The sequence below is a fragment of the Camelus dromedarius genome, chromosome 1 (genome assembly GCF_036321535.1).
Source record: "Camelus dromedarius isolate mCamDro1 chromosome 1, mCamDro1.pat, whole genome shotgun sequence".
NCBI classification, from domain to species: domain Eukaryota; kingdom Metazoa; phylum Chordata; class Mammalia; order Artiodactyla; family Camelidae; genus Camelus; species Camelus dromedarius.
In genome coordinates, this window is record NC_087436.1 from 23,146 (window position 1) to 47,033 (window position 23,888).

Genomic DNA, 23,888 nt, shown 5'->3' on the forward strand with positions numbered 1-23,888 from the left:
ACCACAGCCACTGATTGTCTGCATGGAGGCAGAGGAGGGGAGGCTTCCAGCCTCTGGTCCAGCTCGTGTGGAGCTCAGAAGTTGCTCCTTCTGTCCTGAAAACAACACCAGAGCTGAGGGAGCTGCAAACCCACTGCTCTTCTTAGATCCACAAGAAAACTGAGGGGGAAAGCTGCTCCCAACACAGAGAGGCAGCCGGGCAGGCTTGGAGAGTCACAGCTCCCAGGGCAGAACCCGCTTTTGTAAGAACCCCGGGGGCAGGCAGATTTAACAGGTCCCTGAGGCCAGCTGGAGGCTCAGCGTGGGGAAGTCCGAGTGTGACAACTCCAGGGGGCCAGTCAGAGGGGCCCCCTGCTCTTTTTCATGCATTTTACTTCCAGGACCGTTTCCTGTTCTCAGAGTGAAGATCATAGGAAAACTCCTCATGGTTCCTGCCAGGAAAGGAAAAAATAGCTCTATTGAAATACACCCAGAACATTCTCTTCCATTGTGGGTGGTTGTGTTTTGTTTTTTTTTTTTAATGAGAAATTATTTTCCCAGAGCCTAACCTACCTGGGGGAAGGGAAATACCTTCTGTGTCACCCAAATTGGGGTGGGGGAAAGAGACACACTTGTGGAGGTCACAGCTCAGGGCACAGGCTCAATGAGAACTAATCACAGGACTACAGATGCCCTGCTCTGTCCCACTCCCCCAACACCTTACCTCCATTTCAGTAGGGCCCCTGTGTTATAACAGGAATAAAATTAAAAGAAGTAAATGTCTCAGGAGTGTCTAGGGAAAACCCAAAGACAGCGGGGAGATGGAAACAAGGACTCACGGGTGGCTTTAGCCTCTCGCACGAATAGCTGTAGCAAACTACACACAGCCCAGCCCCAGTAGATAAACAGAAAACCTCACAGAAGAAACTATTTATTTTGGTTCTCTTACCCAGTGCATTCCATGGTGCATCCTCGCCTAGAATTGAGTGGAAGCAAGTCCATCTCAGAAGGGACATACCTGAAGAGAAATGGCTTTCCAGACTCTGAAGGGCAGAGAAAGCACCAGCCTGGGTTAGAGAAAGGTGAGGGGTGGGGTAGGGGGTGGGCTGCCTTCTTCCCCAAATAAGGAACCTTCCTGAGGCCAGCACAGTGGGAGGGAGGGCCATAGGGTGGAAGCAGCCAGACTTCTTCCTGAGAAGTGATAGGATGCCTCCAAGGGACCATTCAGATGCCCAAACTGTGTCCTGATGGTGGGAGCCAGTCGGTCTGCCTCAGAGCCCAGGACTGAGGTGGGCGCACAGCAGGCCGGTCTTACTTGGCCGGATCAATTTCACTTCTCCGAAACCCTGTGTAAAACATGAAGCGTGGACGACCTGGTGAGCACAGCTCTGCCCTCAAGACCGGTTTCAACTCCTCTCTTCCCAGAGAACAGCATCTCTGAGCCCGTCCTGGGTGACCTCACAGAGATCACCCTAGTGGCCCAGGCTAGTGACCGGGAACATGTACCTTCCTGCAGCCAACCCCAGACGTCCACTGATGCATCATATACTGGCAAAGATGTGAGTTCCTGTGCATTGGTCTAACAGCAGAGACTGCCACAGGCCCAAGAGGTGGTGTGTGGGACAAGCAGGGGTGCAGGAGTGTACGCAGTGCAAAGGTGTAAATGGTGGCAGGGGTGCAGGGGCTGTGGAGGGTGCAGGCAGTTCAGGGGATGCGGGGGTGCAGGCAGTGCGGAAGGGCAGAGAGTGGCAGGGGTGCAGAGGTACAGGGAGTGTAGGGGTGCAGGAAGGTGCTCCGGCACGTGGCCAGGGTCAGAAGGCAAGTGCACATCCTCGCAGTCAGCCTGACCCCGGGAGATTAGTGCAGTGGTCTGGGGTGGCGGAGGGGGCGGCGGCGGCGGCGGCGGCGGCGGTGGGTGGGAGGCTGCCCGGGCAAGCCGGTCGATTTCTTCTCTTCCCTGCAGCCTGGCCTGGGGGGGTGTTGGCCGCCGGAGATTCGCCAGATGTTGGACTCCAGGTAAGCTTGCTCCTGGGTGGTGGGGCGGTTAGGTCAGTGGGCGGTGGCAGCGGCAAGGGGGCGGAGCGGGGCTGCCCCTGGCGAACTGATGGAATAGCTGCCTTCTCCCGGCTGCCGGGCCTGGGAGCGGCCTCTGCTGCCCCAGGTCGCTGCACACACCTGTCCCACTCAGCAAGCTGAGTGGGGAGTGGAGGCGGTGTGGTTAAGGTGCAGGGCCCACGGGGATAGGGGGGCTGCCGCACGGAAGCCGGTCAATTCGCTCCGCTCTCCCCCGCGGCGGAGCCAGGGGCGGCTTCTGCTGCCGTAGAGGCGGGACGCCGGTCTCCAGGTGAGCTTGGTCCTGGGAGGCGGCGGCGGCGGCGGCGGCTGGGGGTTGGGGTCCGTTCCAGGGAGCTGCTCCATTTCTTCTCTCCCCCGCGGCCTGGCCTGGGGGCGACCTCTGCCGCCAGAGATTTGCCTGAGGTCCGACTCCAGGTGAGCTTGCTCCTGGGAGATGGGTGCGGTGCAGTCAGGGGGCTGGGATGGTGGTGGCTGCGGGGATAGGGAGGCTGCCCCGGGGGAGCTTGAGGATTAGCTCCCATGTCTGTGCCGCGTGGCCTGCAGGCGGCCTCTGCTGCGCCAGGTCCTGGGACAACCCTTTCCCACTTTGCCTGCTGGGGGCGGGAGGCAGGGTAGTCAGGGTGCACGGGTGGCGGGGGTCGGGGGCCTGCAGCGGGGGAGCGGGCACATTTGCTCCCATCTTCCCCGCGGCTTGTCCTGGGGGCGGTGTCTCTTGCCCTGGGTTAAGAGACACGTGTATCCTAGTCAGCCTGGCCCCAGGAGGCGGGCGTGTTACGCTGGGTGTGGTGGCAGCAGCGGCAGGTTTTCCCATGGAGCCGGTCCATTTGCTCCCATTTCTCCCCGTGGTTTGCCCTGGGGGCGGTCCCTGTTGTCCCTAGTTCGCCGGACGTCCATCTCCAGGTCAGCCTGCTCCCTAGAGGCGGCACCGTGAGGTCAGGGGGCAGGAGCGGTGGCTGCTGTGGGGGTAGGGGGCTGCCTTGGGGAGCTGGTGGATTGGCTCCCGTCTCCCCGATGGCCTGGTGTGGGAGTGGCCTCTCCTGCCTCAGATCACCAGACACACCTGTCCCATTTAGCCTGCTGGGGGAGGGGCGCCCTGGGAAGTGCCTTTAAAGTGTGGGGGAGGCGACGGCAGGCGTAGAGGACCTGCAGCGCGGAGCCGGTCAATTTGCTCTCCTCTTCCCCACGGCCAAACCTGGGGGCGTACTCTGCTGCCCAAGAAGCCGGATGCCCGTCTCCAGGTCAGCTTGCTCCTGGGAGGCGGGCGCGATGCTGTCGAGGGGCAGAGGCAGCTGCGACGGCCGGCTGCCCCGCCTAATGGGGCCACTTCTTCTCCTCTCCCCTGACCTGGCCTGGGGACGGCCTCTCCCGCCCAAGATTAGCCTGAAACCCCACACCCGGTCAGGTTGCTCCTGGGAGGTGGGCGCGGTGACATCAAGGGTTGGAGAGGAGGGGGGCTGCCCCTGGCGGGCTGGAGGATAAGCTCCCATCTCTCTGGAGGCCTGACGTGGGGGTGGCATCTGCTGCCCCTCATTCCTGGGTCACCCTTCTCCAGGACATATTGCCCCGGGGGTGCTGTAGGCTGCGGGGGCGGCGGGTTGTTGGCGGGGGTATGGAGCTTGCCGCTTGGGAGCTGGTGGTTTAGATCCCATTTCCCCCGCAGCTTGGCCTGGGGGCAGCCTCTGTTGCCCCAGGTCGCAAAGCACTGTTTCCCTGACAGCTTAACCACCGGAAGTGGGCAGGATGTGCTGAGGGGGCGGAGGCAGCCGCCAAGGCAGCGACGGAGGGGGCTGTCCCTGGCCAGCCGGTCAATTTGTTCCCATCTCAACATTTGCTGTCCCAGTTTCGCAGGACGCCCTTCTCCAGTTTATCCTTCTCCTGGGAGGTAGGCTCAGTGCATGCAGCCCAAGGTCTGGGCTCTCCCCTGGGGAGGGGCAGAACGCTCTTCTTCTTCTTTGTCTTTATTCTTCAGCAAAGTGGTTACTGGCCCCAATTCTTAATTCTGAGAAAGTGTAGCCTGTGTTACGGAGGAGCTGCTGGACAGTGAGGTTTCTGGGTGGGTTTTCATATCAGCTGATGCCCCAGGCAGGCAGGAAATGTATTGCTTAGAGCTTCTTAGTCTGGAGTTGGGGGATGGCCCCGCCATCCTCACCATGCTTTTTAAAAATGTGTTACTCCCCTCTTTTTCCTAGGTGACATTTTAGGTTATTGGGTCCCAGATTGCTGGCACACTCATCCCTGTTCTCAAACATCTTTTAAACTTGGGTGAAGTGATAAGTTGGGGAAGAAGATGATTTACTGAAAGGTAAGAATACTTAAATTTGCATTAAAGCTACATTCTGTCAATCTTTCTCAAATGATTTTTCTCTGATTCTAAATCCATGACCTAGTGAATGTTGTACTCCTGTGTAAATCATTGATCTTCACATCACACTTGTTGAGTGGTCAACGAGATTTGTTATTTAGATTATTCCTGAAAGGAAAAGCTCAGGCTTTTGAGAATTCCTTGTCTGATGTCACCCAGGCAGTCACAGTAGAAGACAGAGCTGATATAAAAATCCCTCACCTGCCTGAACTGCAAAGCTTCTGGGATTACTGATCCCTGAAATGCAGGTGACTCTTGATGATAATCTGGGGGATGGTTTATATGATCAGATTCTTCCAGTCCTGTAAATGGGTTCCGTGGCCCCAGCCCCGGGAGAGCTGGTCATAAGGGCCATATCGTGAGGGGTGGGATGGGAAGGCAAGGTCTAAGAGCTGGCATCACTGAGATTCCACACTCGCTAAACACAGACCCCAGAGCCTAATTGTTGTCAGGTTCTGTTCTGGATTTGAGAGTGTGTTCAGACATGATTCTTGCCCTTCAGGGGTCACTGCCTGGGTGGAAGTAACCTTTACATAAATCTGGGGAGGATGACAATTAAGTAGATGGGCTGTTATGATTCTCAGTGTGCCCAGGCTCGCTCTTCCAGGCACTCGTGGGACTAACGAGAGTCATGTTATTCACTCATACACTGATTTATTACCCTTGAATTGATCATTTGTCCCACAGTAAGTGAAACAAGCGATGAGGAACCTGAGTTTTGTCCCCTTTCCTAGCACTGATTGTATCTGTCAGTCAGGCGCCCTGCGTATGCATTGTGAAATGGTGGTATTTCTTGCCCAATGGGACTGCACTGTCAGTTCTGAGAATCAGGGGAGACACGTGGGTAGGACAGCACACTGACACATATGGCACCCCCCCCACCCCATGAGACAGCATTGTCGATGCTTAGGTGACCCGATGTAGACCGCGGTGCTAAATCTGAGCATGTTTAGTGATCTTGGTGGCTATGAAAATACAGACTGCCGGTCCCTAATTCTGGAGACTCTGAGGGTGTGCACCCCAGAATTCTGCATTTTAAGAAGCACTTTAACTAATTCTGATGAAGATGATCTGAGTGTCCCACTGAGAAACACTGGTGTGCGATGCACCAGTATTGAGGATTCTCAGGGAGCGATGTTTTTTCAGGATGGTCCAAGGGCCCTCACGAGACTTTTGCCTTGGGTGTAATTGTATGTGTTCGAAAGTGATGTCTCTCACTTCCAGTGCTTGTCAGCATGCTCTGTGCAGGGATTTGCTCTCAGCAGATATCAAAAACTATAAGTCTTCAGGTCACCGAGCTAGAGTGTGGGCGATCTTTTATTTTGGTTTTCTTTATTGCAATGCGGAGTCTCCCGAGAAGAGATTCAGACTGAACAGCTTTGTGTCGGACTTTGGAAGACCGCTGGTGCCCAAGGGGTTCTCTGGCAGCACAATGACGAATCTAGGTCCCTCTTTCACTGCTACGTCAATGAAGTGGACCGCATGGACAAGGCCAAAGCTGGTATCCCAACCATAGCCCTTGACAGTGATGTTCGGCTCCAGGAAGCCATCAGATGCAGCAGGTGGCCAGAGAAGGAGCCTAACGGGCTCATGAAATGTGACACCCCCAGCTTCATCAACACGGACCAGAACTCTTCCTTTGGGGAAGATGATCTCCTGATTTTGGAACCACCGATTGTTCTAGAAAATAAGCCAGTTGCCCAGACCTCACACAAAGACTTGAATTGGAAATGTGCTTTGTCAAGTGTTTCTCTGAAGATGTGAAGTCTGTCTTTGTATGGCAGGAAGTCCCCTTTCACAAAATTGTATGTGTTTGTGTCTGAGAGAGAGAAATGGAGACAGACAGAAAGACGGAGACAGAAGAGAGCCCCTCAGAAGAGAGCTAGTTAAGGTGAGTTTTTGTGCCTTAGTAAACATTTGGGGTTTTGGGGGGAACAAAGTATTTACACTGTCTCATTCTCCTCGTTGGAAACCTTGGCCCCGTCCTCAGTGTCAGCGGCCTTGAACGGGGTTGCCATGGTGCTTTTCATCTGGCGCTGCCACTTCCACGCTCTGCCTTTAGCACGTTGCTTTGCCTCCCAGGGCTGCCACCCTTTAAACTGTAAGGTGAGGAGTCTGGAGTAGATGATCCATCCCAGCTCTGCTGTTTTGCAAATTTCTGATTTCGTATTCGGATGAGGCTGGGATACACCCAGAGCAGCATAAACCAGGCCCTACCTCCTGTCTCTTGCTGGGGCATCCCTCAGGTCTGTGCCTTCTACTCAAGCCTTTACTGAGCCCAGCTTTTGTCAGGAGCCCAAGTGCCTACCGGGATGGCAGGAGACCTGTCTCTCCTGGTCACGGTGGCAGACATTTCTATTGGTTGTGCTGAAACAGCTCTTCTGAGATCCTCCGGCCACCCTTGCTCCAACCTGAGGACAGACCTACCGTTCCTTTCCTAGGAGGAGGATCAATCCATGGTGCATTTTATGACAATCCTGTCCCCAGGAATGCACGGAAGGTTATCAGCTGAGTGAGGGGAAGTGCCTCTGTGTCTCTGTGTCCCTGTATCTCTGTCTGCTCACAGTGCCCTGCCACCGGCTACTGAACAAGAAAAGTGCTATTCACCATGCTGTGTCTTTTGCAGATGTGTAGGTGATGGTCTTGTGGCTCATGTGTGGGCTTTGTGCTGGGATGGTGAAGGGCTTATAAATACCTCATCAACATGTATTCGAGATGGCCTGGTGCCACACAGACTTGATTCATGAAGGCATCAAGCCTGCACACTGGTTTGGAAACAACTTGGTTTTGATCAGTCACACTGCATGCATGACTCACTGCTGATCTCTGGGTGGTTTTTTCATTTTAGATTTATTCACCCAGTGTCTTGCTTAAGCTGAAAAATACATTTATTTCACTAGAATATTCTCAGATTCTTTGTTTTCACACATCCAGTTGTTTAATTCCTTTAAAAATCATTTTGTGTTTATAATGCCTCCTAATATCTATCATCTCTAGGTTCCCAGTGGCCTGAGCCATGCACCAGATTTGATGTAGGAACTGTTCCACCAAAAGAAATCCCTTTGCCATAATATCTTTTGAGGAAAATATTATTCTTTAAGGCTCTAACAGTAAATCGTAGAACAAAGCATGGAACATTTATTGTAGTTAATACATGTTCATGCAAAAAGAAATGATATTTTCATTAAACAATGTTGATTTTAATAACTTTTACTAATGTGAATATTATTACTCATAATTTAAGTAACCAAATAAAACCACAGTTATTTATTATGAAGTTTGAAAACTATTTACACTGTCTCTCAATTAGAGGTAGCTTTATTAGAAGACTGAAGGGTATTTAAAAGATGGAAAAATACCCATGATGACACCATCATTTTTATTAACTAAATATCAAGAACTGTGCAGGGTTAAGATTGAACCCTCTGCAAGCTCTCAAGTTAGCATGAGGTAGTTTGTGGATGCTGCCAGAAGACAGGAGACTCCCCCAGGTTCAGAGACAAAGAACTTCTTGCCAGCACAGCAGGCAGCTTGGGGTTCATGTTCATGTTGGTTCCTGAGTTTCTTTCCTTTTGCTGTTCTAACAAAGGACCACAGACTCAGTGGCTTAAAGCAATACACATTCATCATCTCACTGTTCTTTTGTGCAGAAGTGCAAAGTCATTGTCAGTGGGCTTAAGCCAACGTGTGGCCAAGGCTACGTTCCACACCGAGGCTCTAGGGAGGGATTCGTCTTCCTACCTTTCCCAGCTTGCAGAGGTGTTCACACTCCTTGGCCCAGGGCCCTGTGTCACTGTGACCTCTGCTGCCACTTTACATCTCTGTCTCTGACTATATAGATATAAAGGAAGAGTCTTCGACATCTGGTATGGACCCTTTTTCCTAAATGGACATTGTATCTCTATTTATGTGCAGATTAAAACCCCTTCCCTCCAGGGTGTGGTGGCATCAGCTCTCAAGATTACCACTCTGGGCTTTAAGTGTCCTCTTTGTATTGACACCTGGGAACTTCTCTTTCCATAGTTAGCTCTGTGTTACATTTGTTGTTGTATTTTACCCGGCATTACTGAAAGTTTTACTTAAAAGGGATCCTAATTAGCTCTGTTTACCTGTTTCCAGAGCTGAAGGCTTCAGTTCTAGATTATCTGTTTGATTTCTCTTAAAAATACATTCCAGTATATTTCTCTGGTGAAAGTCTTTACCCTGTTGTCTATTCTCCCATAATTTCCTTATTTTCTTGAATATATTAAAAGTATTTTATAGCCTTTATTGGTAACTCTGATGCCTACATCACCTGGGGGTTTGCATCCTTTGTCTAATGTTTCTTATTCTCATATTATCCGTTATATAGTCTTGACATGTTGCATGTCTTGAAATTCTTTATTACATGGCAGACATTGCAAATGAAAAATCCATATGTTATTTTCCGTGAGAGGTTTTCTACCTTCCTGTTAGGCAAACAGGGTGAGGGACTGATCATGTCGCTCCAATCAGGCGCTGAGGTGGATCAGGACTGAAGTGCCTTTTTTCTTAAAACAGCTTTGAGGTATACTTGGCAAAGTAATTTTCACACGTATAAAGTGTACAGCTAATACGTTTTGACATAAGTATATCCCCAAGAAACCATGACCACATTCAAGAGAGTGAACATACCCATCACCCACAAAGCTTCTCTCCTGCCATTTGTTGTCCCTCCCTCCCTCCCCATCTCTTCCCCTGGAAACCATTGATCTGCTTTCCATCACAACATATTGGTCTGCATTTTCAAGATCCTTGTATGAATGGATTAATGCAGTATCTACTCTATGTTGTCTGACTTCTTTCATTCAGTGTAAGTATTTTGAGAGTCATCTGTGTTGCTGTATTAATAGCTTATTTTTCTTATAGCAGAGTATTGTTTAGTGCTGAGTTTTTACTGAAGAGTTTGTTGTGAGCAGTGTTTGGATAGACCATCATTTGTTTCTCCATTTACTTCTTGATGGATGCATGGGTTATTTACAACTTGAGCTATTATAAATAAAATTGCAGTGAATATTTGGTTACAAGTCTTTATATGGACATATGCTTTTCTTTTCTAAAGCACCACATGAGGAATATCTGGGTTATATGGTAGATAGGTATTTACCTTTTTTAAAGAAACTGTTAAAGACTTTTCCAAAATGGTTGTACTATTGTAAATTCCTTGTGGTGTGTATCAGCTCTGGTTGCTCTACTTCCTTACCAGCACTTGGTAAGGTCGGTCTTTCTAATCGTATTCATTCTTGTATGTATGTGTACTAGTATCTCACTGTGGTTTTTGAAAGCATTTCTCTAATGACTAATGGCATCTTTAATCAGCATCTTTTCATATGCTTATTATCCATCTGGATATCTTTACTGAAGTGTGTTTTCTGGCCTCATTCATTCATTCAGGTGTTTGCATTATTATTGAGTTTTGAGACCTCTTTATTCTGGATCAGATACAAAGAGAGACCTTTATCAGATATATGATCTGCAAATAGCTTCTGTCTAAGGCTTGTCTTTTCATTTGCTTAGCAGTGTTTAGAACAGCTTTGAAGAGTCTTCATTTTGATAAAGTTCACTCTATCAGTTTCTTTTTAAAATAGATTATACTTTTGGTGTCATAGCAAAGAAATATTTGCCAAACCCAAGGTCATAAAGCTTAAGCCTATGCTTTTTCTCCTAGCTGTTTTATAGTTTTAGATTTCCTATTAAGATCTATGATCCATTGTGACTTAATTTTTGTATATTTTGTGAGGTGTGGATCAAAGTTCATTTTTTTTTTTTTTGCATATCACTATCTAATTCTTCCAGCACTACTTGTTGAAAAGATCCTTTCTCCACTGCATCCTTTTTGAGAATCAATTGTCTATATAAGTGTTGGTTTAGTTCTGAACATTCTATTCTGCTCCATTATTCTATTTTCCTGTTTTACACCAACACCATACTTTCTGATTACTGTAGTTTAAAAAAAAAAAAAAAAGGCTGAAAATCAGATAGTGCAAGTCTTCCAACTTTGTTTTTCTTGTTCAAAATTGTTTTGGATATTTGGGATCCTTTGAATTTTTATATGAATTTTAGAATCAGTTTTAAAATTCCTTACATCCTGTTCTGCCAAATTTCCACCCATGTCTTTGGCCATCTCCAAAGCCACATTTTCTGAAGAAGTCTCTCTAGATCCCAGGTGAAAGGAATTTCTGTTTCATCTGTGCTCCAATCACATTTGATAATATTTGATTACATTTATTCATATTTGGCTGGATGTACTTGTGTGATCTTTCCTGCCATATAGTAAATCTCTCAAGATTTGGAATCTTGACTTGGTTCCCTCTGTCTGCTGAGAAAACTAGTTCTATGCTTTGCAGGAGTGAGCCCTGCAGTAAGAGGTATCTGCAGCACACATCTAGCTCATTGCTTGCATATCGTCAAGGAATCCTGCCGATTTAGAATTGTTTATTGATTGTTGTCTCCAAGACGGCTCAGCCTTTTTTATTTCTATTGCTACTGCTGCAGTTTCAAAGGAAAATGGGCTAATTATTTTCCAAATATCTAAACATACTGTAATTGAGCTGTGACGCAAATTATGTGCTGCTGTTTCTTAACAACCTGCTTAGTGTTCACAGGTACCTTCACTCATGGAACTTTTGGGAGAATGTCATATCCTCAGAGATAGCAATGCTGTCTTTGGCAACCTGAGCGGTAGTATCTGAACTCACTCCTGCTGTTTTTCCAGTGCCCCCTCTAGCACTCCTCCAGCCCTCCATGGGGGGCCTGCAGTTCTTCCCTCGAAAATCCTGTTGTTTCTCAGGAAGAATTCCCTATGAAACATATTCATGTCCTTCTTGTGGGGACATTCAGTCCAGAGACCTGACAGCAGGGGAAAATGTTTAGACTGCTTTTGGTAGAACGTAAATTCTTCCATACTTGTTAGAAGCAAATCCAATGAGGAAACTGTGTTGGCATCTAACAAATCAGGATAAATGTCTGATGAGGAAGATCAGCTTCCCCATCCCACTCAGGCGTCATGTTGATGTGACGCTCACCTTGGCTAACATTTTCTCCTGTGAGCAACGTGAAGTTCAAGACGTTATGAATGGCTTTTTGTTTTTCTTCCTTAGTCTTTCCACATTCACTGTGTCTGGTGAGATTATATGAATCCTGCTTATTTTCAGCCCAGCACTAAGCTTTTTAAAAGGATCACGTGTTTAAAAGGCTAGTGGACAATTTGTTAGAAGATTGAAATCCTTAGACTTTGGTCCTAGAGTTGAATCTTGGTTACTGGTGAATGAGAATTCCCGTTAAAATTTTAAATTCAGTGATATAAAGTTTTAAAAATAGTTAAATATTAGTCAATTTCATTAAACACTACAGCAGTTATTTACTTTTAAGCCTGTCTCTGGGGCAATTTTGCAATGATTCCCTCCCTTTATTAATTCCCTCTTTATCAGAATCCTTGAGAGGTCCCTGTCATCATTGTCAGTATCATCATCATCATCACCATCATCATGGAACTGATTCCTCTGGGAGATTCTAGGAAAATAAAGAGCTGGACGGGGTTATGTGCAGGTCAGTGTGTGCATATACAGTAAGAACAGTTGTCAGACATTAGATTCAAGATACCCATTCCATTTAGAGAAGAATGTGGTCATGAAATCCTGATGTGCTGAATGAAGGAAGCGATGGGAACAGGGTAGTCAATGGAAAGGAGGAGGAAGTGAGCGAAGCGGGGAGCATAGGTCCTTGGTTAGGTGATCAGCACATTGGTGAGAATGAGGGGAGTGTTATGGCAGAATCATGTCCCTCCCCGGCCACAGGGTAGCCACCTGTGACATGTTACTGTACATGGCAAAATGCATGACAGATATTTTAGGACAAAAATCTTAGAGGATTTCTGTCTTCTAAATTGTCTATCAGTTAGCATTTTAAACCCATGATACATTATTAAAGATTAGTGCAGGGGGACAAATAAAAAGGATTCATATAATCTCACCAGACATACTGAATGTAGAAAGGCTAAGGAAGAAAAACAAAAAGTCATTCATATGTGCCTTGAACCATAAAATGCCCATGAGAGGAAATGTTACACAAGGTGAGTGTCACAGCCACATTCATAATGCCTGAATGGGATGGGACAAGGGGATCCTGAGATGAGACAATAGGGCGAGTAGCCTGGATTGTCCAGGTGGGCTGAATGTAATCACAGGGGTCCTTGAAATGGAGGACATTTCCCAGCTGAGTTTAAAATCAGAGGGAGGTGTAGCCATAGAGCAATGTTCAGAAAGGCTGCTGACCATGAAAATGGAGGAAGTCGTGGGGCACAAGCTAAGGAAGGTGGGTGACCTCTGGAAACTGGAAAAAAACAACAACAACAAGGAAACATTCTCTTCTAGACCCTCTAGAAGGAAGGAACCCTGCTGCTACCTTGAATTTAGCCCAATGAGAACTGTGTTGGATCTCTGACCTCCACAGCCATAAGCTGATAAATCTGTGCTGGTTTAAGCTCTTAAGCTTATGGAAATTTCTTACATTGGTAAGAGGAAAATAACATAGTGAGCCGTAGTGTAACGGATTAAAGGTATAGGATGGGGTGTGGAGAGGATTCTGACATTTACAACTAAAAAACAACCAGGTGAAGTGGAAGGTGTTTTAAGGAAGACCTACCTGGCAGGGCTATTAAGCAGACTGGAGCGAGGGGAGCATTGGAGTTAGAGGAATCAATTAAATCTCTACCAGAAAAATAAGGAATAAAATGTAACAGGGCTTCAGTGATAGTGGATGTAGGAATGGAAATGGGCAGAGAGACATAAATATTACTTTGAAATTAGCTACAGGTTTGATGACTGCATGTTGGGGAGACTTAGCCGATGTGTGGACTGAATGTTTGCATCCCCTCAAAATCCATATGTCGAAACCCCATCTCCCAGGGTGATGGTATTGGGAGGTGGGGCCTTTGGGACGTGATTAGTAGGATAAAATGAGGTCATGAGAGTAGAGCCCTCATGAATGGGATTAGTGTTCTTATACAAGCCCCCAGAGTGCTTGCTTCTCTCTGCTCTCTGGGATATGAAGATATTGGGAAGACAGCCATCTTCGAGCTGGCAATCCTCTCAAGGATACATTGACCTTGAAAGTCTCAGCCTCCAAACCATAAGGAATATGCTGGTTGTTTAAGCCACCCGACCCACGGTAATTTGTTACAGCACCCCAGACTGACGAAGACAGTGGAGAATGCCTCTGAGTTTGGCACTGATTGCCTGGAGAATGCTGAAACCCAGGGAAGTGGGCAGCACAGACGTTTACTCATTTAATCCTGCCAACACAGTAGGAGATAGAGTCTACATATTCCTCGCTACTTAAAAGGTAAGGAAAAAGAGGCACAAATAATAACAACGACAACAAAAACAACAATAATTTGTCCAAGATTCACACAGAACCCCCTGGAGGCAGAGTGAGAATTTATACTCAGGCAGGCTGGCCCCAGAGCCCCTGCTCATAACTAATAAGTCAGATCACCTTGCTTATGTGGATCAGTTTTTTTCAACTGTGATATGAGGGTACTGTGTCCAGTAACTTATAATTTCAAAATACTTCACTGTAACGGAATCATTAGTCACAGGCCTTACAAACCACAGAAACCTACACATACAAAAATATCTCGTTAGGTCAAGATAACCAATAACGTTTTTAAATATTATACCTGCTGGGCCTTTGCAATAAAATGTCTTTTTATAATTCTGTCTGGCTACAGAATAACTTCATAATCCTGCATGTTGCTGGTAGCTCCCATGTTGGACAGCACGGGCCTAGAGATTTTAAATTACTTGCCCAGACTCGCCCAGGAAGCTCGTGGTGGGATCCGAGCTATAGTCTGGGACGTTTCCTTCCTATCCAACAAGTCCCTCATGGAAGTTTAGAAGCTTCTCCTTTGGTGCCCAGCTGTCTATCCGTACTTATAACATCTTGTCAGGTGTTCCAGCCTGCTCCTGAACATCAGCCAGAACCCACTTCTTCTCTATTTTGTCCAGGTAATACCTTCTAGCAACTTCCATTGCCTTCTTGGCATCAGTTCTTACCTGGAAGGGTAGTGGCTAGAGGTGGAAATGTGTCCACATGACAGGTTTTTCATAAACATAGCAGGAGTGGTCAAGAGAATAAAACGTCAGGAAGATGAGTAGAAGCAGGTCATTTAATATACCAAATGGGTACTTTCAATGTGTGTGTTTCCGAGTCCAGGCTTGTTCTGCTCGTGCATTACAGGCCAATAAATCAGGAGACCTGGTTTTGGGGGCAAGAAATAGCGACTTTAATTTGGAAAGCCAGCTGAGAAATGGTAGAATAATGTCCTGGGGAACCATCACCCCAAGTCAGATTTCAGGCTCTTCTTATATTAAAAATGGGAAGTGGGAATGCTTGGTTGTTGCAAACTTGGTGTATGAATTCTTTGTTGTTAGAATCCTTTGTTCTTGCAGCTCTTCACCTGGGTCACATCCGTGTAAACCTCCAACAAACAAATGTTGTTTTCTATTCTGTAACTTGTTATCTTTATGTGAATAGAAAAGTGTTAATATCCTTCAAAGTCAGAGCCTTGAGAATAGGGTCTCCTGTATATTTCAGGCTCTAGGCAACATTGTTTTACAAAAGGTGCAGAACCAACAAGACTAAGCCTAGGAAACAGGGCACAGGGTTAAAGTCAAAGGAACAGATCTAATATGGAGTCAGATTTGTTCTTTCCTATTTCAGTAGTGCCATGGAGAAGGCAGTTTGGGCAGCTTTTTGTAGGGTCCTGGAGGCTTTCTCTCTCAGCCTCTGTGTGCCTCTGTTGAAAACCCTTCAGAGCTATCTGGCCTGCTGGAAAACCACTCCGCCTGTTTTGCCCTGAAGATGTGTTCTGTTTATAACTGATCTCTACTTCTTGGAAAACAACTCAATAAAAACTCAGTTGGTTTTCCACCAGCCATGGGCAGGGGTGAGGAATAGCACTTTATTATTTTATGAAAAAAAATAAAAGAAGTCTTAAAACAGCACTGGGCACATAGGAGAGAGTCAATAAATGCTTCCTGGCTGAAATCAAAAGTGATGGCTCAGTGATTCCATGGCTGCTTTATTTGCTGAGCTTGCTACTCCTTTGCTCCATTACACATTTTTTTTAACTGAAAAAGAAATACATGCATGTGGTTAAAAAATTTCAAACAGAGCACAAAAATACACAAGTGAAAGAAGTTTTCCCTCATCCTCTCTTCTTTCAGCCCTCCCTGGAGATGCCACTGTTTACAAACCTTTGTGTGTTTTCCAGATATGCTATGCACATTCCGACCTATGTATGTAAATTCCTTTAAAATATTACTTATTTTTAACTTAAAGGGATTTAAATCCTCATGTGTCTTCTGCCCTGGTAATAGAAAAGAACAAATCTGACTCCATATTAGATCTGTTCCTTTGACTAAACCCTGTGCTCTGTCTCCTAGGCTTCATCTTGCTTGTAAAACAATGTTGCCTAGAGCCTAAAATATACAGGAGAGCCTATTTTGAATGCTCTGACCTTTAAGGATATTTAACACTTTTCCATTCATATAAAGATAACAAGTTACCTAATAGAAAATAACGTTTGTTTTGTTGGAGGTTTACAGGGATCTGACCCAGGTAGATAGCTGCAAGAACAAAGGATTCTAACAACAAAGAATTACTACATCAAGAAGATTGCAAAAACCAAGCTCGTAGGAAAGGAGCCTGAATTCTGACTTGGGGAGATGGTTTTCCAGGACATTAGTTTGCCATCTAGGTCTACAGAAAGTTGCTATTTCATGCCCCAACACCTGGTCTCCCAACTTACTGGCCTGTCCTGCATTAAGGAGAATGAATTTGGACTCAGTAACACTCCTATCTTCCTAGCAAGATGGGCACTGGAATTGAGGGCAGCTATCCCACACCCAGGGACATACTGTGTGCCCTTGATGGTTCCCCGAGTGTGGGGAGTGGTTTACCCAGGAAGGATGGGGACTATGCACCAAAACTCAGGCAGTATGCTCCTTTTGGGATCTGACCTTGTACCTCCCGCTCCCCGCCAGCACAACACCTGGGACAGTGGAGGTAAGGCAGATATATTGCCTGCCTGTGTCCCAGCGTGTAAAAGGGGAATATGTACTCTTTCCAAGGTAGTTCTGAGCGACAACACCTGCGGGTGCTTGGTTCCCAGAGCAAAAGGAAACCCAGCTCCGCTTGGGGGCAACGGGTGTGATCCCCGTAGGGGTCCTGCAGAGGCCTTGGGTGGAGGGCTGTGCCAGGGAGTTAAAATATGAGCTGCGGGCCTTGAAGGGTTAGAGAAGTGTGCAGAGGCAGGACTGCTGCCTCCTTCAGGATGCCCCCAGAGTTAAAACTATTTCTCTCCATCTCTGCTACTCTCCTCCACACTCCAGATCCCTGCCTTCTCTCTGCTCCTCCTGTCCATGTCTCTCCCTCCACTTTTCCCCTTCTCCCCTCCTCCTCCCATCTTCTCCGTCCCTCCCTTCCCCAACTTCTCTTGCAGAACACAGAGAGGATAGCTGGCCCTCCTGCGCATGCGCAGTCTGTGCCAGCTGGACCGAGGGTTGGAAGCTGCAACTCCGAGCCGGGGATCGGCCCCAAAGGCTTCTCAGCTCTTTCGCCCGGTAGGACTTTGGCTCCTGCCCCGGCGCCCCGGCCACAGCTGTCCAGGGCCAAGTGTGCACTTGCCGCGTCTCGCCCCAGCCGGGCTCCCCTCAGTCCGCGGCTGGCGTCCCCTTCCCCTCTCCCGCCCGCGAGTTCTCTCCTCCCGGGCTGCCTCTCCTCGGCCGCCGGCCCGTCCCCGCCCCTGGGCGGGCTGTGTCCCGGGCGGGCGGGGTCTGCCGACCCGGACGGGGGCGGGCGGCTGGGGCTGGGGCTGGGGCTGGCCTCCGAGCGGGGCTACAGCCCGCGTCCCCCCCCCCCCCCGCTTTCCCTGACCCGCGACCCCGGGGCTGCCCTCCTCTCCCTTTCCCGCTACCTGGGGACCAGCTCAGTGGTGTGGGCGCTGCTCCCCGGGCTGAGAGCCTCCGGCTGTGAACCCCAGCTTCTCCTGTTGGAGTCGGGAAAAGGGAGCGTCAGTGCTGAGCGAGCTTCCGTCTCCTCCCTCAGTGTTTCTGCCCCAGGTAAGTACCTTGAACACTTTCACGTGTTTTGATGGCGGTGCTTGATGATGTCACTGTTTTTATAGTGAGAGGGATTACAGTGTTGAAAGCAAGGCTTGGTTCAGTTAAAAATGAGCTGAAGGCATGAGGCTGTGACATCCTCCATCCTTCCCTCTCCCAGGGTGAAACGTGTGGCCGTCTTTCTTAAAAAGATAGTTACAGTCCCTAACTAGCCCAGCCCAGCTAGGGTGTGTTAACAGGAACAGCACCACCAGAGGAGTTGGAGACTCAGGGACTTTGCAGTCCTAAAGAGCTCCTGGCAAAATTTGGTTTGTTTTGGTTTTTTTGTTCTTCTTAAATTGTGGGGCAGACTAGTAGTATAGAGGGAAAAATAATTGTCAAGAAATATTTTTTCATTTAACATCTTTATTGTGATATTGTTCACACACCATGAAGTCCACCCACTTAAATGCTACAATTCAGCAGCTTTAGCATATTCACAGTGGTGCAACCATTAATATTCCAGAACGTTTTCATCACTTCAGAAAGACCAGTGGAAATGAATGACCTATCCACCCCTTCCCAGTGCTGGTTCTAAAGAAGTTTCTTGGTTGCTCCTGACCATAAATTATCTTGTTACCCATAAAAACTCTGGTAGGAAATCTAAACAGAATTGTATTGAATCTGTCTATCAAAGGAAGAAGAATTAATGTCTTTATGGCATAAATTTCTTCTACCCATGAATATATCTCGGACCCTATATTTTCATATTTCCAGAGCCTGGCACATGGGAAGTCCTCATTAATTGTTGGGTTTGTGAATGATGAGATTCTATACATCGTTAGTTGCAACTGAAGCCTTTCACAGAAGAGAAAATAAACTCACTGAAGCCAAGTGACTCTCTGATGGTCAGAAAGAGTGACAGCCAGTGCTGGAGTGACCCAGTGGACTTGGTGTTTGTAACCAGATTTCTCTAGCACCTACAGCTAAGGGGATCAGAGAATTCTTTTATTTTTTCTAAATGGCGTTGCTTTTATTTTTACTTATTTTTTAAAATTACTTTTTATTGAAGTGTAGTCAATTTAGAATGTTAGTTTCAGATGTACAGCAGAGATTCAGTTATAAACATATGCATATGTATCTACATATGTTTTAGATTGTTTTTAGTACAACTCATTACAAGAAATTGAATATAGTTCCCTGTGCTATATAGTAGGTCCTTGTCATTTATTTTATATTTATTAATGTGTATCTGTTAATCCCCCCTTTCCTGCCTGCTAACCACAGTTTGCTTTCTATGTCCATGAGTCTATTTCTAGCAGCACCGTATTTGCTAGTAATATATGCTGGTTGGCTGCTTTCAGTTTCAGTAATTCCACCTTATCTGTGGGCATTTTCCTTCTGGTGGGCCTGTGTGTGGTTTGCACACGTGATATAAGAGTTGTGTATTTGGGAGAACTCCAGGCCTCATGTAGTGCCTGGTACAGAGTGCCCACTGAGCTGATGCTTGAACTGGGAAAAAAAACATAGTAAACGTTGGAATTTCCACTATGGTTGAGAGTTCCAGGTTTCCATAACCTGTTTAGCCCACCTTAATGTTGGCTGCACCCATACTGGGTAATTTGGTGGAACTTCATGGTATGGTGGTGTAGAGACGGGGCCTCGTATGCTTCTTCTCTTTCCGTTTTCTAAGACTCATTCTCCTGGGCCTTCCAGATCCTCCCCCAGAAGTGCCCAAGGCTGGCTTGGTGCTGCGCTGAGGCAATATTTGTTAATAAGACCCTTTCCTCATCTCTTCTGAGCCTCCGTTTCCTTCTCTGCACAATGAAGACTTAGACTAGAAAAGTGCTTTTCAGTTTCTTTTAAGCCATGTTTCCTTTGAGAAACCGAATATACAAATCTCTCCTCCCATTCAACATACAGATTTTGACACATCCTCCAAGGAATGACATAGCTCTTTGTGGAAAATTGAAGTGATTGTGATTCCAGGTGGCACAGAAAAGACTCTTCAGACATTTATTGCAGGGAGAGGGCAGGAAAGGGGCAGTGTATCCCACTTTCTAGTGTGAGCACTGGAACAGGGGCTTGGGTTTAAATACAGTGTCTGACGTGGCCTCAGTCTAATCTTTTTTTTTTTTTTGCCTCTCTCTAATCTTGCACAATGTGATAAACCTCTCTCCCTCAGTTTCTTAATGCGTCAAGTTGGGGTGATAATAGTTTAAGTCTTTTGTGAAACATTATACACATAAGACATTTGTTTCTCGGTAGAAACAAAACCTGCGAGAGAATCAGGGATTTTTTAAAAAAAAAAAATCTTGTCCACAGCACTCTGTCTGTGTCTATTTTGAAGTTCCTTGAGGGTGAGTGTTGGGTCTAAAGTCCATCGTGGGACAGGTGGCCCATGGGTCTGTGTGCAGCAGATTGCCCCCTCCTCCCCAGTCCTCTTCCTCTCAGTCCAGGATGAAGTTCCCTAGTAGATTTACACAGAGATCTTGTGGAAATGGCTTTTCATTTTATTGTTTCATGAAGAAGGGCTGCCATCATGATCTCTGTAGTCTGCTTTTGGTGACCTGAAGGCTATGCAATTACGTTTTTCTATTTAATAAATAGAAAAAAATTACAAGTACAAAATTAGACCTACGGTGGTGGCAGGGGCTCTTGAAAGTGGGGACCATTAGCTTTGTTAGTTTCAGGTGCAGGGGCCTCTGGCCATGAGGACACATCATCGTGCTCTGAAGTTTGAGGGACCAGTGGGCTCAGTGGGAATGTTTACTGAGTGTATCTCATGGGCTGGGCATTGACCTATTTGTACTGTGTGTTCCTTATTTGAGACAGTGAGCTCATTTAACCTCAATAGCCTCTTTAATAAATTAGACTTTTTATTTTGAGATATAATGTAGATTCCCATGTAGTTGTAAGAGATAATATGGAGAGGGCCTACGGACTTTTTGCCCAAGTTTCTTTAAAGGTTCCATCTTGCAAAGTTGGGATACAATTCAGTAATGACTCACTAACCCTTTGAGGTTTGTGTTATTGCCCTCATTTCTATTCATGATTAAACTGGGGTTAAGAGGAGCACACAGGCCTGCCCAGGTCACACATGGTTAGTGTAGAGTCGGGTGAAACGTGGGCTTGGGATTTCCAGGCAGTACCATCATGATGCTCTGTGGCAGGGAGCAGCATTCACTTTGCTTGTTCATTCATTCAACAAGCATTTATTGAGTAAACTCTGTGGGTCAGATGCTATCATAGGTTTATCTGATTCTTCAGCAGTATGGAGAATCCGGTAATGTTTCCTTCTTTTTTTTTAATCTGAGAAAATTAGCTCTGAGATGTTATAAACCGCCCAAAGGAAATATAGCTCATAAATGAGGGATAGTAAATTTGTACATTTCCTTCTTCTTATGCAGGTGGTACCCTAGGCATTTTACACTTGTAAACTTCCATAATCCAGATATATTCTTGTAAGGCAAGGATTTTTTTTTTAATTGAAGTATACTCATGTTTACAATGTTGTGTCAGTTGCAAGGTGTTTTTTTTTTTTCTTGAATTTGGAATTCAAAAAATATTTTTTGAGGGGGGTAAATAGGTTTATTTATTTGTTTCATTTTTTTTTTTAAATGAGGTACTGAGGATTCAACCCAGGACCTCATACATGCTAAGCATTTGCTCTACCACTGAACTGTACCCTCCTCCCCAAAGCAAGTTTTCTTATCAAGTATTCTGCAGCTTAGGAGTTCAAATAAATTGGAGTTGAAATCCAGGACTTTTGATCCTACTGTGTTTCTTTGCATTATATCCTGCTGAGGGGTGTGGAAGCAGTTCCTTTATTCATTCCTTTATTCAGCAGTTTTGAGCACTGACTTTGCATCAGGGCCTGGCTAGGTGCTTGGAAACAGAAAACAAGAAATGACCCTTTTCTGCAGAGGGCGGAGGCCTAGACCAAAAGCTGCGTAATGTGATCTGAGCTGCGGTAGCCATGTGCAGACGCTGAGGACAAACTGTACCCCCGGCTTTGCTTGGGCTTCCCCTGCCTTCTGACTGGTACACACCAGGTCACCGCAACCCAGTGAGGCCCGCAGCCCGCAGCACAGTATGTACCTCGGTCTCCTCTTCCCTCTCGTCAGGGCCTGCAACATGAACATCCCTGACTACGTGCAGTGTGCTGAGGACCACCAGACTCTCCCCGTGGTGGTCCAACTCGTGGGGATCATCTCAGAGCAGAATTTGTTATGCATCTATAAGCGAATCTCCTTGGTGAGGCAGATCAGCCCGTGCGGCTCGCAGTGGGCACTCTGTATCCACTAAAGTCACCACTATGCGCCTGAGAATGGGTGGAGCGACTTCCAGACACACCACAAGGTCGTGGGCCTTGTCACCATTACCGACTGCCTCTTGGCCAAGACCTTCGAGAAGCTCCACGTGCAGAGGAGCTGTATGGCACCACGCTCTATGACTCTCGGCTCTTTGTCTTTGTGCTGCATGGGGAGGTGGCCGAGCAGCCGCGCATGAACGTGGCCGTCAATTTACGAGGACTGCAGGGTGGTGGAGAAGAGGATCGAGGACTTCACTGAGTCTCTCTTCATCATGCTCAAGTCCAAGTGGCTGGACGTTGCATCCGACAAGTCTGGGGACAAGATCCTCCTGCTCTACATCCTGTTTGAGAATGAGGACTTCGTGGGACTGGACACAGAGAACAGGAAAGTCTACCTGGATGCCCGGCCACCCTGGCTATGTGAAGGGTTGCTTCCCTACATCCAGAAAGGGATCAGCAAGGAGGAGGGCTGTCTTGTAGCCAAGGCGTGAGGGAGGAGCAACCCGCCGGTTTTCAGACGTTTAAAAGTGAATCCGCCTTTGTTTCGGAGAGATTCTTTTAGGGTTATTATGGACACTTACTCCCGCTTTTCAGCCAATTACCCTGGTGTGACCCCTGGAGTTGCTGTCCAATAGATTAGCCAAAGCCACTGATGCTAGGAGAGCTGGGGAGGAGGCTGCTCGGAGCTGAGATGTGCTCTAGGTCAAATGCACATCAGACGCTGAGACTTGTCTAGTAAATAGAATGTAAACTATCTTGTTACTTTCTTTATTGATTACATGTCAAAATGATAGTATTTTACATACAGTAGAATAAGTAAGATATGTTCTTAAAATCAGTTTCTAGGGGTTTTTTTGGGGGGGTTACCTCTTTAAATGTGGCAACTGGGAAACTTTCTTTACATGGCTCACATTTCATTCCTGTTGGACAGCCTCTCCTGGGACAGTCTCATCCCTGTGCTTATAGATGTCATGCTGAATCCTGAGATGCAGAATGAGGCGCTGGTTGAGCTGGGGGTGGAGCCAGTGTCTCCTGCTTCCCAGGTCCAGCACCTGCACGGCTCAGGCCCTCTCTCCCTGCCTGACAACCACCATGCCAATTGAGGACAACGGAAACACTGCCAGGGGCTTCCAAATGAACTCCTTACGCAGGGAAAGGCATGTCACGGAGTATGGGGCACAGCAGGGAAAGATTCGTCCTCACTTTGTCCCTGTGATTAGGTCAACGGACCCACTTTGTCTTGGAAGTGCAGACGAGTTCTTCTGGGCTGCCTACCCCCCCCACCTTCTGCTCTGTTTCCCTGTGTATCTATTGAGATATCCCTCGAGAAGAAGAGGGTGAGATGCCTTTGCCGAGAGGTGGTCCCCATTTGCTGGGGAGATTGTGGGAATCTGTGTCCCCCCGGCCTACGGCCTCGGGCCTTGACTCTGGAGAGGGCTTATGGCGGTCCCACAGGTGACGGTCGGAGGACCTGGCACGTGCTGCCGGGCCCGAAGTGGAGGAGGTGTTCTGCGATTCTCTGTGAGTCTAAAATCAGATTCTACTTTCTGGTTGTTGGTAAGTTGGAGGAGAAGATGCCAGAGAATTGATAAAAAGATAGTCCAGACCAGTCCTGTGAGTGACAGGCACAGGGGACCCGAGTCCCACCTGCTTGTGGTGCCTGGCGGGCTCTGGATGAATTTTCACTTCCTCCCCGGACATACCTCTATGGCTTAAGGAAGGGGCGAGGCATATCGTGGCCATGACCTGTACTTGTCCTCGCAGGGCCCTGTGATCTACATGGCTTTCTCCCCTTCTGCTTCTTGTAGATGAGCTGGCAGATGTAGTGGTCTGGGCAAAGCCGAGGGCACAGATGCCAGCACCGTGCCACTCCCAGGCTGGCTCCATTCCCGTCACCTGTCACCTCCTGCTCAGTCCCCAGGCGTCAGTGAATGTAGGTGCATCGGTGCAACGTAAGCAGGGACCACATTATCCCCCTGGACAGAATGGTGGGTGAGCAGTGGAAGCCTGGAGCCCTGCCCCAGCCCCCTGGCCA

At 47.2% G+C, this 23,888-nt stretch overlaps 1 protein-coding gene across 25 annotated transcripts in view; it reads left to right on the plus strand.

The window, feature by feature from the left end:
• Positions 1 to 23,888, plus strand: part of LOC135320226 (uncharacterized) — a 140,459-nt gene that overhangs the window by 7,807 nt on the left and 108,764 nt on the right. For 10 of the 25 annotated variants that reach the window (XM_064484285.1, XM_064484353.1, XM_064484410.1 and 7 more), the window contains 9 exons: positions 933 to 1,061; positions 1,405 to 1,538; positions 1,943 to 1,995; positions 3,773 to 3,937; positions 4,245 to 4,357; positions 5,766 to 6,308; positions 13,618 to 13,777; positions 16,831 to 17,061; positions 17,426 to 17,548. In XM_064484285.1, the coding sequence (XP_064340355.1) occupies positions 933 to 1,061; positions 1,405 to 1,538; positions 1,943 to 1,995; positions 3,773 to 3,937; positions 4,245 to 4,248 (485 nt within the window). In that variant the 3' untranslated portion in view covers positions 4,249 to 4,357; positions 5,766 to 6,308; positions 13,618 to 13,777; positions 16,831 to 17,061; positions 17,426 to 17,548. Of the gene's footprint in view, positions 1 to 932; positions 1,062 to 1,404; positions 1,539 to 1,942; positions 1,996 to 2,277; positions 2,956 to 3,272; positions 3,938 to 4,244; positions 4,358 to 5,765; positions 6,309 to 7,414; positions 9,219 to 11,865; positions 11,984 to 13,617; positions 13,778 to 16,830; positions 17,062 to 17,425; positions 17,560 to 23,888 lie in introns of those variants that run through there. The other 15 variants (XM_064483503.1, XM_064484385.1, XM_064483199.1 and 12 more) reach the window with 13 other exon arrangements.